Source organism: Myotis yumanensis, unplaced genomic scaffold (assembly GCF_028538775.1).
Source record: "Myotis yumanensis isolate MYYU_CA2020_CCGP unplaced genomic scaffold, mMyoYum1.0.hap1 SCAF_15, whole genome shotgun sequence".
Classification (NCBI taxonomy): Eukaryota; Metazoa; Chordata; class Mammalia; order Chiroptera; family Vespertilionidae; genus Myotis; species Myotis yumanensis.
In genome coordinates, this window is record NW_027223766.1 from 7,894,049 (window position 1) to 7,913,064 (window position 19,016).

The following is a 19,016-nucleotide window of genomic DNA, read 5'->3' on the forward strand; positions in this document are numbered from 1 at the left end:
CACTGTATATTATGAACCTCCAAATGTTCCTCTTTTGGCAAAAAAAAAAAAAAATACATATACTGCGAAGAAGGCAAGATATGAAATATTTGAAATTGACAAAGGCACATGGAGAGATTCAAGTATATTAATTACTATTAGCATGTATTTACCTACTCAGTTCTATGAGTTTTTTCAAACCCATATATAAATGTCTATGGGAAATAGTTTAAAAATTAGGTTTCACCTCTTACCTTTATTATTTTATATACATGGATCCCCAATTCTACCTATATCAGCCATGACATATTTTCACTCTAAAAATGTAGAAAGGGGAAAACTGTGCAACAATTTGAATTGTGGACAGTAACTCCTATCATCCCCATTCAATAAAGAAACTAGTCCAGCTGGTCACCAGCAGTCACCACACATTAACTGAACTGCAGACTGTCCCAAAGGCACACCAACTTTCCGCAATTCTACAGAAAGCTGCGCATGCCCATGGGCTGAAGATAAGAAATCATAAAGGGTCAGAGAGACAAGTTACAAGCAATGGGAAGGTGATAGTCACTTTGGAAGTTCATTTTAACTTTGGGGCTTTTCACAATCAAAGTGTCAGGAAGGACAGAGAGCCATGCACTCTTGCTGGATCTTATACTGGTTTGATGGAAAAACAGAAGAGGAAAAAGACTAAGTAAAAAAGGCTGGTTGGCAGTGGTCAAGTGTGAAGGAAAAGACAGAGGAATGGGTTCATTGGCCCTCTGTCAAATTCACAGTTATGAACAGAAAGAAGGCTGGATAGATTCACCTTTCTATATAACATTTAGAGAAGGGCCCATAGCCACAAATGTGCTACATGAAAGTGTGAAAAAGAGCAGTTGGGAGTAAGGAAAGTAAGTTGTGAATTTTTACGTTCCTACTATTAAATAAAAAGAAATTTAACTTTGCTAATTATACTTCTATTTATCTAAATCCATATGTTGGCATTTTCCCAGGGTTCTGTCTTGGGACCTTTTTCTCTTCATATTTTCTTCCTCTGGGTTTTCACTCACTCCCAGCACTACAGTTCTCGTAAGGAGCTAACTTCCTAATTGACCTCTCTCAGCCCTCTCAGCGCCGGGTCTGTGAGCCCTGCCAGCATTTTCTTCTTGGCTGTCTTAGCATCACCCGTGGGCTCACCCAGTCTCTCCAACCCCACCCTCTTCCTTTTTGAATCGGAGACTTGGCTTATTAGTCCAGGTCAATGTGTGGCGGCCTTTGACCTCCACCTCTCAGTCCTCCTCAGGCACTCCACATGCGGTTCCACACCAACCACCCCAAGAGGTCATTCGGAGACCCTGTGCCTATCTCTGCTTGGTTCACTACCTGAAGCTGTGTGGTTCATTCCTAAAGCCACACCCCACACTCGCAAGCCTGCTTTCTCAGCATTCTTTACTTCACTCCCAGTGTACTGAAGCATCTGCCTAACTGGATGCTACAGTGCAGGCTGGAGTGGGCTCTCACGCAATGTTCACCGAGCTGATGTGAGTCTCTCCCACCACCCAACACATTCCCTACTTCTCCCTCTCTACCCCCATCCTCTCCCTCCCAGTATCTCGATCCCCAAGGCTAGTCTCAAAGGCCACCTCCTCCACCAGCCTTTCCTGGATTTAAATTGGAGACTGAGCTTACTAATCCTGCCTCAACTCTTGATCGCCCACCTATTGCCTCACCCAACCCTATTGTTCTGGAAAGTCACAAAATAAATCGATTGAGTTCAATTTATCCAACAGCTTTTCTGGAACACATGAAACTGTAATTTCAACATGGTAAATGCCCAGACAACATTCACTCAACTAAATTATAATGGTATTGATTACAGGTTATAAGGATATGTGAATACAATCAGAAATGTCCTTTCTTTACCTAAGCCTCTGCATTGACTTAGAGGGCAGGCCATTTTAAACACATTTCAATAATCTTACTTTACCTTTTGCTCTGTTATCCACCGTGTCCCCTGGAAGGGCCAGCCTTTTTTTCCCAAAATCAGGTCCCACTGACTTCAAGGGTGCTATCTTTAATTTCTCACTCCTCTTGTGAGCAAACAGTAAGGAGGAAGACAAGGAATCAGATGATGAAGAAACAGTATAATCCACCAGCGGGTCAATACTGCTTCCAGTCAGCCAGTTAAAGGAGCTTCTTCCATCTGCAAAAGGCACGACCAGAGCATTTCACAGCAGCTCAGAACGGCACGCCCTGCCAGCCTACCCCACCCCACTGCACCGGGCAGCTCCAACGCCACAACACACCGGGGAGATGATGGGGGATTGTCCTGGTGGCACCTGGGGCCTCCGCGTGCTCACCTGCGACAGTGACTGGGAACAGCCTCTCCAGGGATACAGTCATGTCACAGGAGGAGACATGGCGTGGAAGCTCCGGGAGGTCACGCGTGGACAACCCAGGGCAGCTCAGGCGGCTGAGCTGTGTCCTCACTTAAGTATTGAACTTATCACCTGTTCTTTCAAGCCGCTGTGACCATTCCAGGAATCATGTTTTGTATCTACTATAAAGTACTAAGATCCTTAATTTCTAATATCAGTGTCATAAAATTTCCATTGTAATTATTCAACTTAGTCCTATTTCTAGAACCAATAGAATGTGAAAAAATTTATATAAAGGAAAAATGTTAAAATGTTTCTATGAAGTAGTTTAGATATTTTACTCTAAACTTGTGCTTTGATTACCAAAAAAACCAGTTGAACTATTTAAGAAAAAGAAGTTTAATATACAATAAACATCCTATATAATAAAAGCCTAATATGCTAAGTGTCCGGTTGTCCAGTTGGCCATTCAACCAATCAAAGCGTAATATGCTAATGATATGCTAAGGCCACTCAGCTGCTTGCCATGACGTGCACTGACCACCAGGGGGCAGACAGTCGACTGGTCAACCAGTTGCTATGACTGCACTGACCACCAGGGGGCAGATGCTCCAAACGGTAGGTTAGCTTGATGCTGGGGTCCGGCCAATCAGGACTGAGCAAGATGGGCAGGACACACCCTGGAGCCCTCCCACGCCCTTCCCCAGCTGGCCAACCTCCTGCATCCCTCCCCAGCCCGGATCGTGCACTGGTGGAGTCTCTTGGCCTGGCCTGCGCCCTCTCACAATCTGGGACCCCTCGGGGGATGTCGGAAAGCTGGTTTCGGCCCGAAGGTGAAACGACCGGTTGCTATGACGTGCACTAACCACCAGGGGGCAGACACTCAACTCAGGAGCTGCCCCCTGGTGGTCAGTGCACTCCCACAGGGGGAATACTGCTCAACCAGAAGCCAGGCTCAAGCCAGGCTCACGGCTGGTGAGCGCGTGGCAGTGGCAGGAGCCTCTCTCACCTCCATGGCAGCGCTAAGAATGTCTGACTGCCAACCTGGGGAGCGGGCCTAAGCCATCAGTTGGACATCCCTCAAGGGCTCCAGGACTGCGAGAGGGCGCAAGCCAGGCTGAGGTACCCTTCACCCCGAGTGCACAAAATTCATGCACCGGGCCTCTAGTAGTAAATAAACTTGGTTTGCCTCTACTTTACTTCTGAGATATGGGGTTTTAAATTTGATGCACTAAACAGATTTTTCTGGGGGAAAACAAAACAGAACATAATATACTAAAACTTTTCCTCTTTTTTCCAGTCAGAAATAATCCTTTTCCCCTTTTTAAAAATATTGTCGTAAAATATTTATAACATCAAATAGACTATTTTAACCATGTTTAAGTCTGAAGTTCTATGGCACCAAGTACATTTACCTGGTTGGGCAACCATCACACCATCCACTCTCACCACTGTCTCCATTATTTCAAACTGAAGCACCACACCCATTAAACACTAACTCCCCATTATCCCCACCCCAGGCCCTGGAAACCACCATTCTACGCTCTGTATCTAAGAACTTGACTACTCTAGGGACTTCAGTCCTTTTCTCCTTTAACGGACATCTTTTTTTGTGGTTCTCATCACTTTTTCCTATTTTCTTTTCACTTCTCACAAATGGTCAGTGTTCTTACATTAGAGGCTGTTTCCAAAGTAACAGTGCCTGGCGCACAAGAGGTAGGTATTCAGATTGAAGGTTACCTGTGTTTTGTGTCGGTGTGAAATCATACTGCTGTTGGGTGGCCCGTATCTGCCGAGCCATAGCTCCTTGAACAGAAAGGGATCCTTCCTGCGACCAGGTCTGGAGAGCGCTCTGAGAAGTCTGAGTCTCAATGAACATAGGAGTGAGGACGGTACTTCGAAAACGCCAGTCAGAATCAATGGTGTATTCCTGCATGTAAGAGAACGTCAAATACAATGATGGTCCTTCTTTAGCAACTTCGACATATTTTTATTTAAAACCCAATGGTACTATCAGCAAATATGTACTATAACTTCATATCTCTGTGGGAAGCAACTGGAGATTCTTTTCTGATCTAAAATTTTTTTAACTAAATAATCATTTGCCAACTAGAAAAACTAATTGGTACTTGGGGAGAAAAACCATTTTTCTACTCTTTAACATTCAATGCCATACTCGATAATATCAAAACACAACTGCAACAAGATAAATGACTCAACTCCTTCCTAAATACTCACTGTGTGCCCAGCACTGGGCATGATACTGGGAATACAAGCACGAGTAGATCAGATCAGGCTCTGCTGCCCAGGAGCTTGGGCAGAGATGAAGTGAACTCTTTGTTTAATGTGTAAATCATAGTTTTTAAGGCTGCCAGGAGATGGCATAAACTCGACATGTACAGGGTGGACAGGAGGAGTGATGGAAGGGAGAGAAAGCATTATGGAGAAAGGAAAATGTAAGTGGAGACTGAAAGAATGAGAAGAGTGAGCTGTGTGCAGGGAGTGTAGACAGAGGTGAGTAGAGTAAATGTGTTTCAGAAAGGAATGTGTGAGTGTTCCAAGTTTAAAAAAAACCAACATCATTAATCATCAGGGAAATGCAAACCAAAACCACAAGATATCCCAAATGTTAGAATGGCTAGTATCAGGAAGACACACAAGAAGTCTTGGCAGAACTGTGGAGAAAAGGGAACCCTTGTGCACTGTTGGTAGTAATGTAAATTGGAGCAGCCACTATGGAAAACAGTGAGGCAATTCCTCAAAAAATTAGAAATAGATCTACCATATTACCCAGCAATCCCACTTCTAGGTATTTTTCTGAAGGAAACAAAAACACTAAGTTAAAAAAATATTGCATCCCCACAGTCATTGTAGCATTATTTATAACTAGAGGTCCGGTGCACAAATTCGTGCACGGGTGGGGTCCCTCGGCCTGGCCAGCGATAAGGACCAATCAGGGCCATCTCACCCAGTCCCAATCCAGATGATCGGGACCGGCCAGGGGGTAAAGGGGGACCATGTGAGGTTGGCCAGCCAGCCCTGCAGGAGGTTGGCTGGCTGGCCGGTTGGCTGGCAGTGGGAGGTTGACTGTGGGACTGTACTGACCACCAGGGGGCAGCTCCTGCAATGAGCCTCTATCCCCTGGTGGTCAGTACATGTCATAGCGACCAGTCAACTGGTTGTTCGGTCGTTTGGTTGCTTAGGCTTTTATATATATAGATAGCTAAGACATGGAAGCAACCTAAGTGTCCACTGATAAAGCACATATGGTGTATATATGTACAATGGAATATTATTCACCCATAAAAAGAAAATCTTGCCATCTGCAACAACATGGATGAACCTTAAGGACATTATGCTAAATGTAGGAAGTCAGACAGAGGAAGACACATATGATCACTTAGATGATGGAATCTAAACAAAAAAAACCCCAACAAAACAAAACAAAAAAATTGAACTGATAAAGAGAGCAGGTTGGAGGTTGCCAGGTGGGGGTGAAGGATGGGCAAAATGGGTCAAGGGGGTCAAAAGGCACAAATTCCAGTTATAAAATAAATAAGTCTGAAAAGTAGTGTACAACATTGTTACGATCAATATATATAAAAGCCTAAGCAACCGTTACAACCGAACGACCAGAATGATCGCTTAACTGGTCGCTATGACGTGCACTGACCACCAGGGGGCAGGTGTTCAATGCAGGAGCTGCCCCCTGGTGGTCAGTGTGCTCCCACAGCCAACCTCCTCCAGCCCCCCCCCTCCAGTCGGCCAACCTCCCACAGTCCCTCCCCGTTTCTCCCCACTGCCGGCAGGCCCCGATCAACCCAGCCCCAATTGGGACTGGGCGTGACGGCCCCGATCAGCTCTGATCGCCGGCCAGTCCTAAGAACTCCACCCATGCACGAATTCATGCACCAGGCCTCTAGTAGTTTTATGTACTGTATCAATTTGAGAGTTGCTAAGAGAGTAGATCTTAAAAGGTCTCAAGAAAAAAATTTGTATTGTGATGGATGTTAACTAGACTTAGTATGATCATTTTGCAATATATACTAATATCAAATCATTATGTTGTATGCCTAAAACTAATATGTTACATGCCAATTATCTATATAAATAAAGCCCTGATATGCAAATAGACCGAACGGCAGAACAACCGAAAAACTGAACAAGAGGTTGCTATGATGTATGCTGACCACCAGGGGGCGTGTGCAAAACATGGCAGGTATCTGCCACAGCTGGATGGTGGAGCAGGTGAGCAAGGACCCCAGACAAAAGCAGGGCACCGGTTGCTGTCATTGGGGTGAGCCTCTGGTGGTTACTGAAAATTCTTTGCTCCGTGTGCTGTGGTCCCACCCCAATCGCTCGGCACCATCAGCAGGTGCAAGTGGTGGCTACGGGCCCCAATGGCCCCTCAGGGCTTCTCCACCTCCCCATTCCTGAGGGGCGATTGGGGCCAGCAGCCACCGCCCGCACCCGCTGCCGGCGACGGCCCTGCTCGCACATCAACGAGTGGCAGTGGCGTCAGGAGCGGGGGTGCCAGCAGAGAGGGGACCAGAAGCCACGGCGGGAGGGGCCGGGTGGGGGCATGGAGGATGGGCTGAGACCTGCCCCTGTGCCCACTGCAGCCTTGCAGCCCACAGTTCCTTTCAAGGTGCACAAATTCGTGCAGTGGGCCACTAGTATCTCCATTAAAAAGAAAGCCAAGTTAACACTATTAGAAACATTGTTGTCTAACAGACAAGGAAAGCTTATAATATTTATTATTACAGAGACAAGCACTTCACCTGAAATTTGCATTCTGACAGAGGATGCTCAAACATAGGGTTTAGATAATCTGGACTCATGCTGGTCATTTCAAGGAGAAAATCTGTTGCTAAACTTAAAAAGTGCATTTCTATCTTAGGAGTATATAAAGAATTTAGTGCCAATAACCGGTCCAAGGTATTTGAAGGTAATCTAGTTTCATGGCTCCAAAAATTACGAATAATTAACCTGAAAAGCAGAGAAGAAAAAAAGGCATATTGCTCAGATTATTGGCAAATGAAAAGGAATGCTCTACACATAGTGCTATGTGGAGAAGGCACAGTTTTTCATTTAAATAAAGCTTAACATAGAGGGAAACCACATTCAAAATTATATAAACAGTATAATCTGAGTTAAAAAAAAATAATATGCATGAAAGGAAGAAAATATTCTAAAAGTTTAGCATATTTAACCAAAGAAACTGGGTGATATTATTCTTATCTCTATAACCTGGGAAGATTTTAATGATAAGTATTATAATATTAACTATTTTGAAACTGAGAAAACATCTTAAGAAATTACATATAATTCTTTACTGCCTTGCTAAAACAAATGGCTCCAAAAATTAGTGCCATAAAATATTCAACATTTAAACTAGTTAAACACAAGTTTAGGCTTTATAATTTATAAATGCTTACAAAATACAAATACAATTTTTAAAGGCTTAATGAACTTAAATTGCATCAGAATAGAAAATTAACTGATATGTAGAATCATAAAAAAAGTTTACATTCCTTTTTATATAACTAGTACTTGACAAAACACTCATATAACTGACATAGGTAGGCATTTTAGAGAAGAATAATCATCACTCATATTTCCATGTATAATTAATATTATAGTTTCCTCTTATCTCTAAGGTCTCAAACATTTCATTCGATATTAATATGCATTGTGTGATCGCAATGATTGGAGTTAAATGGAAAACATAGTAATTGTCCCTAGATTTCTCTTTCATTTTGAAATGTTTTAATTCACTGACAGCAGAGACAGCTGTATCACACCACTTTTTCAAGAGTTTTATATTGAAATAATTTGTCGAAATTTTTTTAAGTCTCATGTGATTTAAAATACACTTTTATTTAACATTATGAATGCAAGAGGTAGAGAAAATGCTAATATTGCAAACAAAAAATGCTGAAAACTACACTATGCTCGTCTAGAAAAAAATACCCTGAAATTTTTTTGTCCTCGCCCAATTATTCAGGAGGAGCACATACTGAAGCCCGTGGTTCTCATCGATTAATCCCTGAATCAATACATCTTTTGCCAACTTAAATATTTCCCGGGAGTCATCATCTGCTTGGCTTTCTGGATCTCTGAGAAAAATAGCAAAATGACAAAACATTAATACTCTCTTGTATCACTTTTGTTCAAACACAGTAACATTGTCCAGAATCAAAGTTAAAAAAAAAGATCTGGCTTTTCCCATGGAACTTAAATTCCAAAATAACAGGAGAACCTATCCCCATGCCTTATAACCAACTTCCTCCTTTGGTGCCTCTGGGAGCCCCTTCAAGTGGCTCCCCTCTCTCAAGTGCAGGAGAAGAGGGGTTGGTGGCAGGAGCAGGGCTCCGGAGGGCTCCCTGGGATGCTAAGAGGTGGCCCAAGTCCCCTGGGAAGGGATGTGTGGTACTCCTGAAGGATGAAGACATCTCAGTGGAGTTCATTTCCTTTATCTTCTCAGATCTTAAAGGGATAACTATGAAAACAAATTACACTTTTACCCCCCAAAAAAGAGAAAGAGCTCATGGACATGGATGACAGTGTGGTGACCGGGTGGGGAGGGCCTGAGGTAGAAGAGGGTATATGGAAGATAAATGATGATGGAAAAAAATAATAAAAAATAAAAACAAATTACACTTTTAACTCAACCAACAATTTCATGCACCAAATATTTCCCACAGATACATAATATGAGTTAAAATAAGAATACATTTCAATATACAAAAATAAACTTGTTTTATTAATCGTATGTTTAAAATGTTTTTATATTTATTATAATCTGTTCCAGATTACTAAAGGCACCCAAATTCTCCCTTAAGAAATGTCATACAAAATGTCAATGTAGAGCTTACCGATAATTGTCATGAATCCACATAAGAATATTATACATTTGTTCCCTACACACCGGAGAAGGATGAGAAATGAATTCTACAACAGGATTCAGAAGTTCTCGAAGTTCTACTGGCTTCAATTTTGCCATCATCTTATAAATTATGTCTAAACACACTTTTTGTCTTTCATCATCTCTATAAAAAGGGAGATTTTTAAAAACACAAATTTAATAGTTTTTAATATTGTACTTTCAGATATAACAGGTTAACTTTTTTGTGCTGTTCTGTATTTCAAAATTTGTTACATTAGACAATACTATACTTATATAAAAATTACATTATTTTTTAAATAAAATGTTTATTTTCTTAAATCCAATGCATTCACAGAGTGTTAACACTTTAAATGTTTATCTTTTCCACCAACTGCAGCATTATCTAAGTAAACCAAAATAAACACTTTATCATAGACAGGTAGTTTAATTATTTATTTCAGTTCTAGATGATTTTAAAAAATAGTGTGTAGAAATGATTCTTCTTACTTAAATGCATTATGTTATCAACCCACCAAATCAAAATCAAAAGCATTTGCCAAGCTGAATAAGTTACAAAGAAATAATAACTCTGGCTTGTACAGAAATGTGCAGTGTTTTCAAAGCTCTGAAAAGTTACCTACTAATACAAATCTCCACAGCTTAACATAGAGTTGGAAGATGAGTTTCACAGTAACGTAATTTTAACCTTCATATACATTCATTTTAATATATTACTAAGATGTAAAAAAAAATATATATATATATATATATATATTACTAAGATGTGTACTCTATATCACAATGGTGCTTTCCAGTGTTCACAACTTAGTTTCAATTTACACAAGTCATTCACTAACATAAGGGACAGTTATTAATGCTACAAACTATCCCTAAAAAAACAAAACCCCACCTTACATGGAACTCTGAAAATTATATGACTTAAAACAGGTTAATTCAACATGATTCTTAATATTTTAGCCATCTTCTAAACACCAGCATGTTAACTTGCCTACTTATATGAGAGCTACAACTTGATTCACTGAGATATTATGTAATAATGTTCTTTAACTATCTTTCTCACCTTAACTCAAAAATCTCCTGACTTGCTGGCTCTGTTTCTGTGAATTCCAAACTGCATTATTTTATTTTATTTTAATTTTTTGGAGAAAGGGAAGGAAGGCAGGATATGATAAATACACTGTAAACAGAAAAAGCTGCCCCCAAATTAAGCCTTTAAAAATTATTTTTACTTCTACACTATTATACACTTTAAGAGTCAATTACAATGCTTCATCTTTAACACTAACACTAGTAAATTACAGTCTGCTCTACCATTCTGGGATCTAAACTTCTAAATACATGAGCAGAAGAGTAAAATACTTCACTTTCAGTTCAGAAATTTAGAATAGTTATATGATTTGACTAGACTGCTCAAGGTGGTTAGAAACACAATTATGTAAGTGGTTGGTTAATTTGCTTCTGGGGGGTGGTAGTCAAAGAACAGAGAGTAGCGAATGAAGTAAGACAAAAAAATTATTTCCTATTTGGGGAGAAAGGGGAATTCACAGGCCAGTTTAAACCTCTGAAGGCCTTTTGACCGACCTACTCAGATCTAAGACAGATCTTTCCATTATCTGAATAACCCCCATTCTTCCCATGAGTATCAAACTGATTGGTAGTCACAGCTCCAAGTACAATCAAAAGTTTGTTGAATGAAATATTAGTAAGATAAAAAGGAGACTACATATCAAACTGGAAAAATAATCTACTCAAGTACATATTACACTTAGTTTTCAAATCATTTACTAACAACACAACAGATTTGTACACACACACACCAAAACAGGCAACCCAGCCACTGATCTGCTTTGCAACACAAGGCCATAAAGGCAGAAATGGCATTCTCTAAGGCAAACTTTAAATCGATTTTAAAAAGTAATTTCTGCCCTAACTGGTTTGGCTCAGTGGATAGAGCGTCGGCCTGCGGACTGAAAGGTCCCAGGTTTGATTCTGGTCAAAGGCATGTACCTTGGCTGCAGGCACATCCCCAGTAGGGGGTGTGCAGGAGGCAGCTGATCGATGTTTCTCTCTCATCGATGCTTCTAACTCTCTATCCCTCTCCCATCCTCTCTGTTAAATATCAATAAAATATATTTTAAAATAATAATAATAAAAATAAAAATAAATAAATAAAGTAATTTCTAATTTTACAGAAATGCTTCTTCAAAAAATATTTTCTCATTGTTTAATAAGATTTTATTTCACTAAAGGCCTTTAGACTAATCTAAAGTTTATTTAAAATCTGTTCTGGCCCTAGCTGGTTTGGCTCACTGGATAGAGAGTCGGCCTGGGGACTGAAAAATCCCAGGTTCGATTCTAGTCAAGGGCATGTACCTTGGTTGCGGGCACATCCCCAGTGGGCGGGGGGGGCGGGGGGGGGGGTGCAGGAGGCAGCTGATCGATGCTTCGCTCTCATCCATATTTCTAACTCTCTATCCCTCTCCCTTCCTCTCTGTAAAAAGTCAATAAAATACTTAAAAAAAAAAATTTCTCGCACTCCCTCATCTCCTATACTGAAGGATATGTAATATGTTTTTTCCCCAAGCTAAATCTGAACCCTCAAAATTGATTCCAGGTAGATCTCTGAAATTAAAAGAAAAAAGAAAAATAGAAAAATTATATTTTTATATATGTACACATCCTATATAATAAAAGGGTAATAAGCAAATTGACCAAACAGCAGAACGACCAGTCACTATAATGCGCCCTGACCACAAGGGGGCAGATGTTCAACACAGGAGCTGCCCCCTGGTGGTTACTGCACTCCTACAGGGGGAGCACCACTCAGCCAGAAGCCGGCTGACAGCTGGCGAGCACAGCGGGCTAAGGATGTCCAACTGCCAGCCTAGGTCAGCTCCCCATGGGAAGCGGGCCTAAGCCATCAGTTGGACATCCCCCAAGGGCTCCTGGACTGCAATAGGGCACAGGCCAGGCTGAGGGACACCGCCCCCCCCCCCCGCAGTGCACGAATGCTGTGCACAAGGCCTCTAGTGTGTGATTATACACACACACACACACACACACACACACACACACACACACACTGATTGGAATCCTCCAGCATTTTAAAATCACTTTAGAGATGAATTTTGGGATTCTACTACTCACAACTCCAAAATCTGTAATGATTTAAAGATATACTTCCTCTCTTTTTTCCTTCCTGGTTACTCTCCCCCCTCCATAACAGTTCAATATAGCCATGGCTCAAGTTTAATGGGAAGAGAGAGAAGTTTTTGAGTAGTTTTTGTTTGTTTTACTTTGGTGATCTGGATGGCACATATTGCTCTTTGCCACTACATTGAGTCACTCCCTGAGGTATAGCCCTGTCGCCAAACTGGCATCTCCGTTCCCTGATTTTTCCAGCTGCTCCCCTGGGAATGGTATTGCCTCGGAAGCCAGAATAATCCTTACTAGCCCTTGCTTCTGGCTTCTCATGTGGTTTCTCAATGGACTTCTCCAGAGCTCCGTTCTCTTCATTTTCGGTGGGAGACGCTACATTGGAGCGAAGTTCTCGTAGCGGCTATACAGGAATTGGACATGGCTCTTTAGGGGGCTTCTGGCACACTTCAGCATCACTTGGCTTTCGGTGTTCCTGCAGGGCCACGGTTACAGCTACATTTATGTTACTATCACATGGTGAGGCAGTATTTGTCCTTGATGGCTTTGCAGCATTTGGGGAAGAAACTGATATAGTTGTTGGGTTGAGAACATCCTTCTGAACAGTGGAATCCTCCGCCAGATCCTTTTCTATCTGAGTTGTACTCAATGCAGGAGGCTCAGCTGTGCATGAAGGACCGGTACTTGTAGTGAGTAGCTGGGCAGCGGTGCAGTCGGTCTGTTCATCCTCTGCAGGCACTGGGCAACTACCCCCTTGTCTTAACTCTTATCCTTTTCTTTGCAGACACCTTTAACATCAGACATCCTACTCTCCAAAACAAGTTCACCTGGTGTCCTTGATGAACTTCCAGGTAAAGGAGGAAAATTTGAGGCTAGTAAGTCAAACTTTGGTGTTGGTGCCTTTGCTTCAGCTGTCAAGGTTGGGGTCTTGGGATTCTGTCTTCTTGTCATCTTCAACCTCTGAAGAGAGTTCTCCTGCCCCTACCATAATCCCCGCTGTGTTCAGTCTGCAAAGTTGGAGTCTCTTTTGGAAGGTAGCTTTGCTCCTGATGCCCTGGCGCTGTAGGGTTACGCTGTTCAGTTGAAAAGTTCCTTGAACCAGATCTGTTTACTGGTCCATCCCCCAGTGACACAGATCTCTCTGTTGCGTGTTCTGAACCACTTGATGACCTAAAATGAGGCTTCACACAATTTTTTTGGAATGGTCGACCCATATTCACAGCAGCAGCAGTTGTTTTATAAAATACTGGAGAATTAAAGCCATTCATAAAACTACTATTTGGAAAGGGAGCCAGTGGTGTTTCAAAGTAAGGTGCAGGATTTAGAGACCAGACTGAGGCACAATACTATAGATGAAGTACTGTTGGTGAGGACTATATGCAGGCTGCATAAAGACTGCTGAGGCACACTGTGCTTCAGTTTGAATGGGCTGACTATACATACTAGAATCCATTAATCGATAAACATTCTTAGCAAAAAACGTATTGATGGTGTTTACCCTTGCCATGATTGGCTTGCCCTGAAATGTTTTAACTTCTTCTTTCAAATATTTAAAAGCCTGTTGTGCACCTGTGTCTCATTGGAAAGTGATATACCAATTGCTATTGTGTGCAAACTCACAGCTTATCACCTTGGGGCAGTTTTCATTCTTGAACAAAGCTTTCACTTCCTCTATTGGTGTTGTTTCAGGAATCTCTCTAAGAATCAGTTACATGCTTATGAGTTGGTCTCACTTTCTCACCCTTCTCATCCACTCGTACTATGGGAGATCTCCGTACTTCAAGAATTAGATTGGGGTCTGGGGTTGGTTTTTTATTTCTTCCATGTTGGCAACTGTCCAAATTGGAATGAATTGATCACTGTCTATTTGAAATATCTGGTAAAGATCCTTTGACAAACTTTCTTGTGAGAAACAGAATTCTAATTGTTTCTTCAGGCATTCTTGTAGGTCTTCTGTAGAAATTGCTGAATTACTTTGTCTGGAAACGTCATATATTTGGTAACTAAAATCTTCATATTCCTTACACATATCATCTGAAAGCTCTGTATTACCCTCAAGATGAGACCCTGAAGTGGCTGCTGTTTCATGCCAAGAGCTTTCAGTTCCATGAGTTACTGGTGTGGCATCAGTATTTCCATGAGGAAGTTCTTGCCACACTTTGGCATTAGGATTTAAACTAGTTCTTTTATGTTACCTGCTCCAAAGCCATGGCTCAAAGTGTCTTCCCTATCTGGAAAGCCTTCATTAATCAACCAACCTTCTCCCTCCATAAGGTTTTCCCAAAGACTATGCTCCCCACAGATCTCATCTTCATGTCTCTTGTTAGCACTCGAATATTCTAAAAATTACATTCTTAAAAATAATTACTGGTATCATGGACTAGATTATTAAAAATAAATTAATTCAATGTGGAATCTTGGACTAGATCCTGGAATAGAAAAATTAATGGAATCCAAATAAAGTCTAGTTTAGTTACTAGTAATGCGCTAATGTTCATTTCTTAGTTTTCACAAATGTACCACAATTATGTAAGATGGAAAAATTGAGTAAAGGGTATATGGGAACTATGTGTACTATCTTTTAACTTTTCTGTAAATATAAGGTTATTCCTAAATTAAAAGTTCATTAAAAAAATAAACATGAAAAAGTCAAGCAAAATAAGCTAAGTATAAAAAATTTCATGATTTGAAAAATTTATTTCAAGTGTTAGATCACCTGCCATGTCATACAGCAGGATTAAGTGTAGTCTGGGTCCCAGATAAGGTGTATCATTTCCTCCTTAAAGTGCTTTACACACAAAGGTACTCAGCAAATGTTTAATGATATTAGAACACAATGATACACTCTTTCTTGCTGGCACAGCACACATTTATCAATAATTTGTCACCATGCAAAGATAGGAACACATACAAGACAGGAAAAGAGTACAGGCAAATAAGAATATGTTAAGTCACCAACAGCATTCTCTTTTAACATTTACAGGGAGATTACAATTTTGAAAATAAATGAACAATTTTAACAAACAAATTTAAAAAAAACACCTCTTACCTGGCAAAATAGGTACAAAAACTCAACGCCATGCATTTCACATTGGAAAAGAGCCTGAGACAGTGCCTCAGTGTGGCCTCCACAAGGTGCCAGCGAGAGGAGGCAGGATGACCAGGCCCACCAACCTTTCTTCTCAGATTCAAATGTAACAATAATATTTCATGGAAACTACAAGCTCTTTCTGAGCTGAAGGAAATAGCTGGACAAAACATTTTATGAGCCTGCTGCACCAGGAACATGAGGCTGGTTTCCCACTCACCTGTGTCTCATGACTTGAATGAAATCCTTGCTCTTCAACTGCAAGTACAGATCTGTTATTGCCTCTGAACGACATAGCACCACCTCTAGACAGAGAGTCTTCATCACACCATGAAATTTTGGCAGCAGGAAGAACACGGTGTTCATGAACCTAACCAGTGGACATGGCCAGTGAGTGGCAGGGCAGTCTCAACCATCCCCGCCATAGGACATTCACCACTTCAGCATCTTACCTATCGGCCAGTGGAGGGAAGTTTTTCACAGCTTTGTTCAAGCACACGATAAATTTGTCCTCCATTGTATTCTGATGCTGCTTCAGCTGCTTTACAATCAGTTCACACACAGACTCCTCCAGTATCTGAAAAATCAAGTCTCTTTTCCAATACACACAAGTGGAAACTTATGCTACATTTCTGAAAATAGTTTTATCTTGAATAGTTGAGAGTCGGTGTTATCATCTCCAGTGTTCACCAGGTGAAGCCAGGAGCACTCGTGGGCTTACACTGACCACTGAGTACCAGCAGAGGCTCTGGAGCCGTGAGTTTGGGTGAGCCAGGCTGCGTCCCCGCGCTTGTGCTGCAAGCACTGGCAGGGTCAGCTCATGTCATATGTCAGATCAATAAAAAAGATTAGTGCTGCCCTAGTCAGTTTAGCTCACTGGATAGAGTGTTGGCCTGTGGACTGAAGGGTCTGGGGTTTGATTCCAGTCAAGGCACATGCACAGGTTGCAGGCTCAATCCCCAGTAGGGGGCGTGCAGGAGGCAGCCGATCAATAATTCTCTCTCATCATTGATGTTTCTATCTCTCTCTCCCTCCCCCTTCCTCTCTGAAATCATTAAAAATAAATTAAACAAATAAAAAAGAAAAAGTCAAAAAAAAAAAAAAGAACTGGGCAAAGTAATTGAAAAGACTTTAAAAAAAAGATTAGTGCTTCTTCTGACAATGAAACACTGCCAACAAGTCATTTAAGAAGCAGAACTAAAATTCTTGATTAAATAAGTTTAAGACACATTTTATGGTCATGTTTCTGGTCGAATATTCACACAAACCACAGTTTTTAAGCAACTCTATCTCAACTATCACTGTCTATCTTCCTATACCTTGCTTTTTCATGATCACTTCTACCTACTATGATAGATGCGTCTGTGAATTATCTGTCTCCCCTCACCACATGCCAGCTCCCTGAGGGGGGACTTGCCCTGTCCTGTTCCCAGCTGCATAAAAGAGCCTAGAGCCAACCTAACATACAGAGGTGGGCAAAAGTAGGTTTTCAGTTCTGAGTATGCGAAACTCAGTTTATTCTTGTATTTTTATTTATTAATTTTTGTATTATTTATTTGTATTACAACTGTAAACCTACTTTTGCTCATTCCTATATATAAGTGACCAACATGTAAGTGCCAAAGTTATAAAACAATGTGAACCTAACAATATGGGTAAAACAGTAGAAGACAAGATTGGAGTCTACATCTCAGGTGCCAAGAGTAGCTTAGTAGTTAGAATATGAGTGACTCTTACTTTTTTTTCCTTTTTTTACTTACTTCTTTATGTTATACTAGTTCCCAAATTTCTACACAAAAATCAATGTCATTTTATATTTAGGAAAAAAACTATGTAAAACAAAAGTATTTCTCATTCCTATTATGTGAAATATAAGTCAAGAGTGATTGAACCTGGGATCTGCTATCATTTGCTCCATCTGAGGTAAATATTAAGCATTTTGTATAAACTGCTACCAAACATTTAGGGACATTAGAATCATATCTTAAGGTATTTCTGAATTTTTAAAATTGTTTCTTTTACTAAAATAGCTGGGTATCCTTAAATAAATAAGTTTGATTTTCCCAAAGGGGTCTATTTCCTTTTAGCTTAATGTTATTTTATTTTAAATCCAAGTGAATGCCTAATTGGTAAATGGGCAGGGGGCCCAATCTGCTATTTGGGGATACCCTGGGTATCTGGAGGACCTCCTGACTTTCCCAGAGGTTCTTCTCATCCTGACTGACAAAGCATGTAGCCCAGACTCCACTTGACCTTTTCTTTCAGGAGAGGGGATGGACTAGAGGTACAAATTTGGGAATCATGAACATAGAGGCAGTTTTTAAAGCCATGAGGCTGTATAATCAGCAGGGAAGCAGTAAAACAGAAGAAGACCAAAATCAGAGCTGTGGAGGTGGCCCAGGAAACACGCAGCTAAGAAAGGGAGAAGCAGCTGCCAAGGAAGTAGCGAGACAGCCAAGAGTGTCCCAGAACCAGTGACAGAGGGAAATGAAGGAGGATCAACTGTGCTGCTGTGGACAGGCTGAAACAGAGCGGCCTGGTATGAGCATCTTATGACAATGAGTGACACTGCTTTTGGAGGCTCCGAGAACAGGCAGCACCTCACTCTACTGGCATGTAGGAGGAGAGCAATGTAGCAGTAAGCATCACCCCGCTACACTATTTTCAAGTAAGTTATAGCATGTAATTTTGATGCAGTTATACCTATATGTCTTCAATAATTATATTTATTGAAAATTATAGTACTCTGAATGTGTGCTATGCTTAAAAATGCAACAAGGCTCTTCTTACAATACAGTCAAGTGGGCAGGCACGTAAGACTGGGAAAGGCTCCCGAGGAAGCGCTGTCTCCTGTGCAATGGTTGTATGATGTCAAAAAATGTAGGCGAGGATTTTAATAGCTTAATAGCCTAACGTTAGCAGGTATCTACCTGGATAATTTTCTCCAAAAGGATATCCTGAGACCAAGGTCGAGGAATGAAAGCTGGTTAAATACTCATATCCTGACTTTTATAATAAAGAGTAAGTTGCCAATCTTTAAATATTTAACAAATTTCCAAGTGTTTTTAAAAAAAATCACGTCCTCTTTAAAAAAAAACTGAGTTTTTTTTTAAGTAGGAAAGAGTAAAATATTAACAAATGCAGAATGTCCACTTTGGTTTCTTACAGTATAGAGGATATAAGTATCAAGTGTCATGACAAATCAAAATTGAAAAAGCATTTATTTAAAATTGCATAACACACTCACATTTTCTCTCTCAGTAATATATTGAAGAACAAGTCCCAGAACTTCTGCTGCTGCTGCATACACCTCTTTATATTTTACAAAGGACATATTATTGACCAAAGCTTGAAAGTATCTGTAACAAATATAGAAGATAAATATACATAAAATAATCCATTCTGATGACATAAAATTATAATGATTTTACTCTTTGTACCATATTAATAGCACAAATTGAGAAACTATGAAGCCTACAACATGATCCAAATTATTGATGTGAAGACATATATGAAGATGTCT

General features: G+C 40.6%; 1 protein-coding gene and 1 pseudogene across 1 annotated transcript in view; both read right to left on the reverse strand.

The window, feature by feature from the left end:
- PRKDC (protein kinase, DNA-activated, catalytic subunit) overlaps positions 1–19,016 on the reverse strand; it is a 199,887-nt gene that overhangs the window by 60,799 nt on the left and 120,072 nt on the right. Inside the window, exons 52-59 of the mRNA XM_070392843.1 lie at positions 18,741–18,852; positions 15,946–16,070; positions 15,714–15,863; positions 9,218–9,391; positions 8,360–8,458; positions 7,121–7,328; positions 4,080–4,269; positions 1,949–2,164 (exon numbers count right to left, since the gene is read on the reverse strand). Coding sequence (XP_070248944.1) covers positions 1,949–2,164; positions 4,080–4,269; positions 7,121–7,328; positions 8,360–8,458; positions 9,218–9,391; positions 15,714–15,863; positions 15,946–16,070; positions 18,741–18,852 — 1,274 coding nt within the window. The remainder of the gene's footprint in view (positions 1–1,948; positions 2,165–4,079; positions 4,270–7,120; positions 7,329–8,359; positions 8,459–9,217; positions 9,392–15,713; positions 15,864–15,945; positions 16,071–18,740; positions 18,853–19,016) is intronic.
- LOC138993411 (la-related protein 4 pseudogene) lies at positions 12,542–15,486 on the reverse strand (annotated as a pseudogene).